At 38.7% G+C, this 12051-nt stretch overlaps 1 protein-coding gene across 1 annotated transcript; it reads left to right on the top strand.

Moving 5' to 3' along the window:
- The first annotated feature begins 2686 nt into the window (after nt 1-2686).
- zgc:153157 (uncharacterized protein LOC751674 homolog) lies at nt 2687-4593 on the top strand. The gene has a single exon (XM_017692488.2). It carries the CDS (start codon nt 3083-3085, stop codon nt 3905-3907), a length of 825 nt encoding a protein of 274 aa, XP_017547977.1. The 5' UTR covers nt 2687-3082; the 3' UTR covers nt 3908-4593.
- The last annotated feature ends 7458 nt before the right edge of the window (nt 4594-12051 follow it).

Below are 12051 nucleotides of genomic sequence, written 5' to 3'. Positions count from 1 at the left end.
AGACGACTAGAACCTTTAGGAATAAAACCTGGTTTTGCTTCTTAACGGGACTTGGCTTGATGGTTGCCGTTAGAGACCATTAGGAAACAAACAATTGTATTTTGAATCAGTCCCAGAGCACCCGATTAAATGATCTGAATCCCTTACACTGTGATATCAACCCAGAACACCATTAGTGACTCAAAACCACCAGGAACCGACAGACACTTTTAATGGGTTCTATGACTTTTTTCCACGAGTAGGTAATTATGGACGAACAGCGGATTAAGTGATGATGTCGCTCAGCAGAAGCAGACAAACGTTACCGTGTAATCTAGTTAGATGTTGTGAGAAGGGGACATTCTGCAGACCGGAGAGCTGAAATGATCAGAAGCACAAAACACTGAAGGCAAACAGTTTCCATCAGGAACCAAGTGGCTATGGAATAACCTTTTTGTGAACAAGCAAAGTTTAGGTGGAAACAGTGCCAGACACATGCCAGTCAGAACTGCACATGTGCACATATTTCTATATTGTGTTCATGTATTTTTTTACCAGTGGTGGACAGTAACTAAGTAATTGTAATTCGTTACTGTACTTAAGTAGTTTTTTCGTGTATCTGTACTGAAGTTTTTCCATTTTGGGCGACTTTTTACTTTCACTCCACTACATTTCAGAGTCTAATATCTGACTTTTTACTCCACTACATTTTGAGAAATCTGTGGTTCCTTTTGGTTTCTGTGTGTATAAAAACGCAACATGTCAAAACAAAAGAAGTGCAAAGCAAGAGCACCAATGAGGGCCCAGCGGTCACTTTGTTCTGAGCTGGTTTTGACCTGTTGGTCATACCGACCCAGTGAAGCACACGGTTCAATATCAGTGCAGCAGCACAAATATTTGGGAGCACATGCGTCACCTAAATGATGAACTAACCTAACTTTGTGTAAACAGACCACAATATAGAAATATGTACACATAAGCAGTCGTGACTGGCCTGTTTCTTTTTATCTGAGTTCATACAAACACTTTCATTTTATAGTAAATTAGTTTGGGTTAGTTTATGTTTATGAACAGAGGCCTACAGATCAACATAGTAAAGGAAACTCATTTGTGATCCTGAGTTTAAAGCCAGTTTTTATTCAATTTGTAACTAAGTTACAAAGTAATCTTAAACTGAAACTTTGCTTGTTTGTAAAAGTGATTTCAGAGCCACTCGGTTCTCCCTGATAGAAACTGTTTACCTTCAGTGTTTTGTGCTTATGATCATTTTAATAGACGTCAGCATCACTAATGAATGACGTTCTATTAAAAGACTGGTTTACCAAGAGAGATGCTGGAGGATTTTCACCTAAAATGAGTTTATGAAGTGAGTCTTGTTATAAAAATGATAACAGGACATCAGAGCCATAATTACTCTTTTAGTACTTTTACTTTTGATACTTAAGTACATTTGAAGGCAACTACTTGTGTACTTTTACTCAAGTTGAGGTCTAGAGTAAGGACTTCTACTTTTACTGGAGTAATATTTTACCTTGGGTATCTCTACTTTAACTCAAGTACATGATCTGTGTACTTCGTCCACCTCTGTTATTTACACACAAAGTCAGGAAGAACATGTTCTATCAGTTCACTAATGCCTTTATGTGCGATGACCAGTCAGTGTTTGCATGACCTCCGTCCTGCTTTACCTGCTAAAGAGACCTAAGCATGTACAACAATAGCTATTATCTATCTATCTATCTATCTATCTATCTATCTATCTATCTATCTATCTATCTATCTATCTATCTACAACAGCTATAATAATGTATTGATCTGAAATAAGAAATTAGGTAACCAATCATCCGCGTGAACAGTGTGTAACGTCTTTTGCACTTTCCTTCAAACCATAACAGACAGGTCATTCACACTTGTGATTGGCCAATGCAAGTTTTCATTGACAGTCCCTCTGTTATATGATTGGCCGATGCAAGAAATGATTGACAGTGTCTCCGCCCATTCGTTAGGCCCACTGGTTCTTCGGGCTGCAGACACATGCACTTGAGACGCGTTGGAGTCGAAGAATCGATTCTACTGGAATCGACTCCTCAATGCGAGCCTGAGCGAGCCTGACGGTTTAGCCCCCTTTAAAGGGGAACTCCACCGATTTTTCAAAAGTTCTACCTAATCAAATGTTTGAGATGTAAAGAAAGTAATTTCGATTGTTTTGGTGTAAATCGTATTAGAGAAACTGACTGAGACATAACTGTTCTCAGTGGTGGTGATAGGAACCAGACGTCCACCTCTAAAAGCTGCCTCACAGAAAGTTATTACATTAAATGATTATGAATACCCTGCCTAATACACAGTTTTATGATAGTTATGTGATAAAGCTTTGGCTTGAAATTTCTTTAAATCCATTCCCGGCAGAAGTTTACATGTAGGGTGTTGTAAGGCAGAATAGACGCCCCAATTTTTTTTTTCAGATTTATGACTATTATACCATCATCAACATAGTATATTAAACGCTTGTGATTCCCTAGTGGTTTTGCATAGTAAATGAAATGTCTATCTATGTGTTTTTAGACCCCTGGTTCCTATAAGCACCGCTGTCTGAGTTTCTCTAAAACGAACCAATTCGCGTCTGTCCGCTCTGAAATACTGACTGAATTATTCAGAAATTTGTAGAAACCGGTGGAATTCCCCTTTAGGAGTGCTCCTCTCTGGATGGTATCAACTCCATCTGCTGGAGCAGGCGGGGAGGACGCTGATGTTGCTCTTCACCTCATTCAGCCACTCCAGCAGATCCTCTCGCGCATCAAACGACAGAACATGTGCAGCGCGTGTGGAGGTTTAATGGCGTACAGAGTCGAATGCAGGGCTTAAAGAGGGCGGATTTAGGACTGTGCCACCTTCACAGAGCGGGTTTGTAGCAGGCTGGAGCGACTGTAATGCACAATGCCTCGGTGCGTTTTGGAGAAAGCTCTTACGAACGGAGGGAAAGTAGAAACCACCACAGCGTGAGAAACCAGGCTAGAGAAATTTCCCGAACTTCACACTGTCGAGCTCAAAAAGCCTCAAGACGGACGGCGAAAAGGAGCAAAGAGGGAGACACCGGGGGGGCATGAGGGCGCGGGACTTCATGCCTAACATGGAACGAGGCAAACCTGCCACATACACGGGGGACAAAAAGGCAAAAATGGCCGCTAAGACCAACAAGAAGTGGGTAAGACTGGCTACAGTTTTCGCGTACGTTCTGTCCGTGTCACTGGCTGCCATAATCCTGGCTGTTTACTACAGTCTGATATGGAAGCCAACGTCAGCATCGCCGTCGTCTAGACGCCCAGATATTACAGCCACGGTCTCTACTACCTCTATGATCTCCAGCGCTATCAATAGCACGGATGCCCTCTTAGATAGCAGCAATAGGACGAATAATTCAGCTGCAGAGCCATTGGCAACCACAGATGCTGGAGCAGGTTATGCTGGGGGAGCATACACTGGGGTGGACAGCAGTGGGAAAAGCTCCAGTGACCTCCCTGCAGGTTCAGCACCTAGTACAACTAATACTGACCCCAGCATTACTGTAGAGCCAAGCCTCGTGCCAGACGAGGACAAAGTAAGCGAGTCGCCTGAGAGGCAAGGGGTCACTGACTTTGTGCAGGGCAGGTATGACAGCTCTGGGGACAACTCAGCAGCAGAGAACCAACCGGTGGAGCTGACCCGCACACATAGGCCCCCCAGCTGGGATCCTGCTTCCTCCAGTGAGAGCTCATCAGAGTGGACCACCGGTCCGACCCCATGGAGAGCCTTCTTGGAAATGCCGGACGCATCCCCCTTCACACGTGTCGAGCTGGATTTGGCTGAGGGCTCTTCTCCACTGCAAGACGAGATGGTTCCTAAGGACGCAGAGGATTCCACATTCACGTTTGCTCCAGGGCGCACGTGATTACTCACACACAAGTATAATGACTTGTACGTGAAAGCTAATGTGGGAGTTAGTGAGGAACTGCTTTGATTTGACCACCTTTTTCTGTCAGGATGTAAGCAGTGTCAGTCGTCCTGATCTTGAAAAAGCTTGGTCAAAGCCATATGAGTTTTATATCCAGCATCCTTCACTGAGAACTCTTAGACAATCCACTCAGAGGAAAGACAGTCCTAAGACAGTATGGGAAAAGACAGTCATCGAGACTATTGAAGGAATATGAGCCATTGACTTCGGACAAGCTGGACAGAAACATTTTCCGGTAGCGTGTATGTGTTTCCATATGGGATCAAATTTTAAACAGGAACTAAGATAGAAACACATAGCGTATGTAGTTTTGCTCAGGTGAATATCTCTGTAAGTTTTAAAAAAAAAAAAGCCTGTCAGATAGACAAACATACACTGTGCAGAATAGTCTATGTTGGACTTTTAGTAAAGTAGTTTTTTAATATAATAAAAAAATATATAATTAATGTGCATTGCTAAAAAAAAACATGAAATATAAACACATTTTATGTTTGCTGATTGACAGACACAATGCAAAACACGAAGGCTGCAGATGAAGGCTAATTCTATGATCGAGCGTTCTGAACAAAATGAATTCAAGCTTGTTTTAATTTAATATGAAGAATAAAGGGAAATTCCACTGATTTCTCAAGTTTTCTGTTCATAATGTAAACAAAGTCCTTCAGGGTAGTTAGATGTGAAATGTAAAGAAACTTTGCAAATTCTTAACCGTGGTGGTGATTGTGACCCCTGGTTCCTACATTAACTACGCAGATATATCTAAACTGACCAGTGAACCTACACAAGGCTTCATCTGTGATGTTAATAATGGTAATACAATAGTAAATTAAAAACAGTTTTCCTTGGGCTCTATTTTGTCTTACAACTTCCTGCAGTATACCTCTCCATCATTAATATTTGAAAATTACATTTCTTTCATTTTTTTTACAGAACTTTAACTCTGTAAAAAAAAGACATCAGGTTCCCATCAACACTACTGTAAACAATTCTGACTCAGCGCTCCAAATGGCTTTGTTTACAACCTTAATGACTGAATTCTGCAGAATTTTCAAAAACATACGTGGAACTTCCCTTTAAGTAAAAGACTGCAATAATTTTACTACTACATATAATTTGTTTCTTACTTATGACTGCATAAGTATCAGTATTTGAATTAAGGCACTCATCCAGCTCTGTGTTACATTAAGAAACAAGAAGCAGACTGTTCAAGCAATGAAACCGTCAGTTCAAGTCCAAGAGAACAGCAGGACAGTGACAGGGTCTCCTACTGTTCCAAGAATGGCAAGCAGATGGCTGCATAAGGGCCTGATTATAATACTGGCTTGAGGTCCACACTGTGCATGTACTGAGTGGTAGGGATGAGAAGACCAGGCTGTGTAATAAATCAATGTACTGAAAATGTTCAGAACTGAGCTGAATATTGTTTTCTTGTCTTTTCCAGAGCTTAATACTATTAAAAGTTTGGAGAAACATTCTTTAACTCTCTGTGGTACACTGTACATGAGTTAGGAACCGCTGCAGATAGACAATCTTTTTAATCAGGAAAGTCTTCCCAACAGGGAATGGGTCTCTTAATTACCACAGAGACCACCATAATTACTCCACCTGCGTGTGCTTAATGTTCTTCTCACCCCTAGGACTTCACAGAGAAAGCTGATGAAGTTGAATCCTGAAATGTTATTTAGTACCAGGTATATAACCATTGATTATAATACAACCCCAATTCCAGTGAAGTTGGGACGTTGTGTAAAACATAAATAAAAACAGAATATGATGATTTGCAAATACCTTTCAACCTATATTCAATTGAAATATACTACAAAGACAAGATGTTTAATGTTCAAATGGATAAACTTTACTGTTTTTTTGCAAATATTCACTCATTTTGAATTTGATGCCTGCAACACGTTCCAAAGAAGTTGGGACAGGGGCAACAAAAGACTGGGGAATGTTTGGAACATTCCACAGGTGAACAGGTTAATTGGAAACAGGTGAGTGTCATGGTTGGGTATAAAGGGAGCATCCCTTAAAGGCTCAGTCATTCACAAGCAAGGATGGGGCGAGGTTCACCACTTTGTGAACAACTGCGTGAGCAAATAGACCAACAGTTTAAGAACAACGTTTCTCAACATGCAATTGCAAGGAATTTAGAGATTTCACCATCTACAGTCCATAATATCATCAAAAGATTCAGAGAATCTGGAGAAATCTCTGTAAGTAAGCGGCAAGGCAGAAAACCAACATTGAATGCCTGTGACCTTCGATCCCTCAGGCGGCACTGCATTAAAAACCGACATCTTTCTGTAACGGATATTACCACATGGGCTCAGGAACACTTCAGAAAACCATTGTCAGTGTTAGTGCCCATGGCATGGGTAACTTGCATCTGTGAAGGCACCATTAATGCTGAAAGGTACATACAGGTTTTGGAGCAAGAATGGGAAAGAATTCCACCTACAAAGCTTCAACAATTAGTGTCCTCAGTTCCCAAACGCTTATTGAGTGTTGTTAAAAGGAAAGGTGATGTAGCACAGTGGTAAACATGCCCCTGTCCCAACTTCTTCGGAACGTGTTGCAGGAATCAAATTCAAAATGAGTGAATATTTGCAAAAAACAATAGAGTTTATCCATTTGAACATTAAATATCTTGTCTTTGTAGTGTATTCAATTGAATATAGGTTGAAAAGGATTTGAAAATCATCATATTGTTTTTATTTATGTTTTACACAACGTCCCATGTTAATTGGAATTGGGGTTGTAGCTATTGAGCAATCTGATGATTACTGTGATGATTAAATAAAGTTATAAAATGGATAGATTTTTCAAAATTGCCGCAAAATTTAGTGGTTGAGGTTTGAACAAAGTCATTCTGAGTGGTGATGATAAAACCAGGGGTCATCATGACTATAATGTAAATATAGTTATTTTATTTACTATCCAAAACAACCAGTAAGCCTAGAAATTACTTTCAATATGAGTTTTCATATGTAATGGTGATAACAGTCGAATCTGAAAGATGTCATTTTTCTTCAGGGACCATTTTGTCTTGCAGCTCTCGTAAATGGATTAAGCAAATGTGTTTTTTGCTAAAATATTATCTCAAAACAATCATGAAAAAATGTGTCAAGTAACAGGCATCATATTTATAACCATTTTGTATTATAATCCCTGTGAGGCAGCTTTATTGTTTCAGACGTTTGGTTCCCATCACCACCACTTTGAACAGTTCTGACTTGGTAAGTTTCTTTATAGCAGAGCATTTCACACCAAACCACTCTGATTGATCTTAATGACTTGACTGGTAGAATTCCCACTTCTCTCAAATGTCAGCGAAACTTCACATGCAAAACCGCAGCCCAGGTTTAAAGTCAGTTCAAAAGTCTTGTTTCTCACTTCGGTGGTCTCTCACACCTTGTGTTCTCCATGGGCACGTTTTTTTTACTTTATTATTAAATTTTTTTACACATTCTCTGGGGGGACTTCCTCTCTGCACAGAGCTGCTGTGCTGCCACTGAACCGAATAATAGCCCTGACTCCATTAGCTTCAAATGGATGAGCAAGGGCGGTTTATCCTGTGGCAGCTTTTGACTGTAAAAGCAGTTTGAGAGGTTGCTTTCATCTCTCGGTCCAAGTGGTTGGACACCGCATCCAAAATAATGAGCTGACAATCCCTTATTACCATCAGCTCCACTAACCCTGATTAGCAAAATGACTGTTGGCATATACACTTTCAAACCATCTAAGCTAAACGTGCTTCTAACTTGAACCTTCACACCGGAGAATTTAACATTGTGACTGTTGAAGGCCCTGTGACGCCAAAAAGAAAAAACATTTTTCCTGGGTTGCTTTCTTGCATTTTTAATACAAATGCTGAGTTTATATTACTGATCAAGTAATCTACTAATTATTTTTAATAATTGATTACATAATCAGAGATTTTGTTTTACAAAAGGCCAAACTTTTAAACGGGACTTAACTGAACAGTAACTGCACCATGTACAATCTCCAAAATATTTTATTGGAAAAGATGAAAAAAGTCTTAAAATAAAAAGAAACAAAAATAGGACTGCAAAAATGTCCATTAGGTGTCTTTTTACTAAAAAGAAAGCAGTAGAATTAAAAATGCACAGTATCATCATGCCAATTAATCAGCGCTGTTTCTTTGAGAAGGTAAATCTGAGTCTATTTTATATTTCATTTTAATTAAGTAATTAAGTTTTAGTAATTGTGAGTGCCTTATAGAACATTAAGTAAATAAAACACTGGCTTACAGTTTGCACATTAAAGCAATCGTACTATTGTAGGAAATGGCAGCATTTTTAGAGATAATGCTGTAATGATCTCAATACATTATCAAATTTGGAACAGCGTAACAAGATTTGAAATCGTATCACTGATACAGCCCTTTGTCTCTTGCGAGCGATTCTTATTTTTCTTTCTTTGAAACTACCATCAATGATTAAAACTAGGCATCTGAGAGCATCCGGAGCAAAGTGGGAGGGGAGAGGGAGGGGCTTACGCCATGCACACACAGGGTTGAGATGTCCCCAAATAAAAGTATTTGGACTCTGTTTCCAGAATACACAAAGCATCTGTATTTTGCTCAAACTATGTTTTGAGAAGATCCAGTGTTCAGCCCAACTGTGTGCACACACTCATGCTTAAATGCCACTTACAAAATCTTGCAATTGTGATTTTTAAGATTTATTTTGTTAAAGGGCTATTTACTAGTCTGTGAAGCATGTACTTCGAGCTCTGTAGAATCAAGACTTCTTCTACAACTCAAAGTGCCATTGCATCTTTTCGAACTGTCACTGATGGAAAAATGACAGCTCAACATGCTTGGAGGAGAACAATAAGCATTATACTGAGTGATAGGGGGGAAAACTGAGGATTATCCTACCCACGCAGGAGTAAGGTCAGGCGTGTTCTCTTGGATTCCCAACCATGGATGGCTATGGCATCATCAGGGATTGAACTCGCAGTCTCCTGACGATTGGAATCCTGACATTTTTAATGCATGAAATATCAAAAATTAAATCAAATCTTGACCTCAGAATTAAACTTTATCAGGCCTCACAATATATATCGTTACATCGGCAGTTAAAGGAACAAATACAGACTCTGCCTGTAAAGAATAATAAATAAATACAAAAAAAGCTGTTCTGAAGCACGTCACACTCTGGAATAATACAGTATTTAAAAATGTCATTTATATGAATATAAACTACATAATCACAACATTCTACCAAAACATTTTGATTATTTTACATTTTATTCTTCAGAATTCATTCGTATTCTTCATCCCATTCATCGTAATTTTAACTTTGGGAGTAGGACTCTTAATTACCACCAGCACAGCTGGAATGCTGTGATTTTATTGGCTCCCTACCAAAACATATGTATCAATAAGAGCATGCTTTATGTAAATTAGATGTAAATGAAGTACTGGTGGGCTGGGGCTTCATTTCATGCACAGAAGTTGATTTATCATTTATTTTTGTATAGTTAGATATATATATATATATATATATATATATATATATATAGTTTTGTATGAAAGCATTCAGGCGCTGAATTGTTCAAATGTCATTAAAGGCAGTCAAATCTGTGCTTTGTTTAATGAAAAAGGGTCATTGTGTCTACTTTTTTCAGATGTGTTGGTTTTCTCTGTAGGAGGTCTAAACAGTCATATGAACCCAGTTCTTTGTTTCAAGCTAGGCATAATTCTAGCATTGACTCTTGTCAACTCTCTGAAAAATCTTCTTGCTTCCTGCGATGAAATGAAAGAGCAAACTCTTCCTTTTATACACTTCACTCTCCACACTGCGCTTCTGCACAGTGAACCAAGACTGACCTGAGAAGGGAAACTGTTCTAGCTTGTTTAATGCTGTGACTGAATTCCCAGGCGACTGGATGAGGAAAGAACAGGAAAGGGCAGGTTCACATGAAATATCCCCTGGCACTCTAAACTCACTGACCTCAGCTGTTGGTGTGAATTTAGCAGATGTAAAGCTAATATTTTGAAAGAAAGAGAAGTATAAAAAAGAAGCACTTCTGTTTCTGATGATTACAATACTGATTTGGTACTGAACTGAACGTCATATAAGATGATAACTATAAATTAGGCCTGAGCTATATACCACAATACTGCACCCTTCAATGGCACTATTTCCCCATATCGCTATTTATGTTGTTTCATGCTTCAAATTCATTTTGTTACCAGATTGAGCTAGAAGATATACATTACTGCTCAAAAGATTGGAATCATCATATTAATAATGAAGTGATCTTATATACAAACAGAACAGCACTGTGCAAAAGTCAGTGACCACATATTCTTATTTTTATAAGAATATTTTTAAATTTAATTTCCAGTCAGAACAGCCATTAAGTACAACATGTTAATGTTTCAGTGTTAGGGAAAAAAAGCAGAAACCATATTTAACAGAAAACTCCGCATAAGCCTCAGCAACGAAATATTATGTCACATTTTTCAGTATTTAGTGTCCACTCTTTGCCTTTAATACGGCTTCCATTCTTTTCAGGACCTGATTTTGTTTTTTCAAAGAAATCTGCAGGGACATTTTTCTATGTTACGTTCAGTATTAGAAGTTGGCTGCGTTTTCTGCTTTTCTTCATGGATTTGTGGTTCCAAGTATTCCCAAACATATTCAGTGATGTTGAGGTCTGGACTCTGGGCTGGTCAGTCCATTGTTCTGAAAATAACAGCAGCTCCTTGGTTTGCAAATGTTGTCCATTCTTGTCTGTTTCCTTGCCTCATTAACAGTTTCTTGACAGCTACACATCCTTTTATCCTTGCAGTGTTTAGTTGTCTTCTCACAGTGGAAGGACAGACAGAAACACCTGTGGATTTTTTTAGATCTGAGGTAAGAATGGAGCTTGGTTTTCTCCTCTCTCTGATAGATGAAAGCGTTAAGTGCTGCATATCTGATGGGGACAGGGGTCTATTTTCTCTATATGCTCATCCGTTTTCTTGCCTCTTCCTTGTGCAAGTGGATTATATCATATCTAATCACCTCAGAAATCTCTCCTTTATCCATTTTAAATGTGCAGGATAAAGAAATCTAAAGGTAGCTAAGGTGAGTTTGGGTTTGCGTGTGTGAATGTAAGTGTCTCTTTGAAGGGCAACATAATGTCAGTGACTCCTTTGGGAGCAGCTTTTGTTGGGAGGACACAGCTATAACTGGCTGGCTTTAATATTGGAAGAATAGAAGAGGTAGACTGGCAGTAGGGGCACAAAAGCAGTGGGAATTAAATAAATAAAGGGTTAGTCTCTGACTTTTGAACAATATAGCCTCTTAAACTCATTGGTGGTTCCAAAATGCACTTTGTCATGTTCTTCATAGCTTTCATATTTCATAAGCTACACTCAAAAGGTGGATGTCATATGAGAGCTGTAACTGTCTTCTTTCCAGTCAAGGAGATGGGTAATGTCATTTTAAACCCTTATAACAGATGAAGCTGAACTCACAATTTTTTTATCTACTGAAAGTCGACCCATTTTTCTACAAATCTGGGCTATAAACTATAAACAGGTGGCATCTTTTCAGTGATAAAATTTTATATGATTAGATTTTTGGCTTTCAGCAGTAAATTGTAAGCATATAGAAATATGTGTATGATCATAAAACACATTTTCTGTTCATTTGAGGGCAGCTTAATGAATTAATTAAAAAAACTCTGCTTTTATTTCATGCCATTACTGAATAATTTGCCTTAAAATTTGTTCAAGTAAATTCAGATGGAAAAATCTAAATATATCCTGGAGAATAAGAGGCTAAGAAAGCTTTTTAGAATAGACTCATTGTACTTTTTTATATACAATAACTTACTCAAAATACATTGCCCACACACTCAACACTGCTGTCCATAGAACACCCAGAGTAGTTTGATTTTCCTTCCCCAGGCAACTATTTATGTAGGCTCTCAAAGTCATAATGAGTTTTAAACTGTGCTATATTTCACCTTAAGAACTGTGCAGCATCTTGCGTTCTCTTGTTGGAGTATACATCATTTGTTGGGGTTTCACTGTGTGACATACGTCCATGTGAGTAATT

The sequence above is a fragment of the Pygocentrus nattereri genome, chromosome 4, assembly GCF_015220715.1.
Source record: "Pygocentrus nattereri isolate fPygNat1 chromosome 4, fPygNat1.pri, whole genome shotgun sequence".
NCBI lineage: Eukaryota > Metazoa > Chordata > Actinopteri > Characiformes > Serrasalmidae > Pygocentrus > Pygocentrus nattereri.
The sequence above is the reverse complement of the archived record's forward strand: the minus strand, read 5'-3'. Positions and strand labels throughout refer to the sequence as shown.

Coding starts and splice junctions, on each gene's coding strand:
- zgc:153157 (XM_017692488.2), top strand. CDS start 3,083: ATGAGGGCGCGGGACTTCATGCCTAACATGGAACGAGGCAAACCTGCC.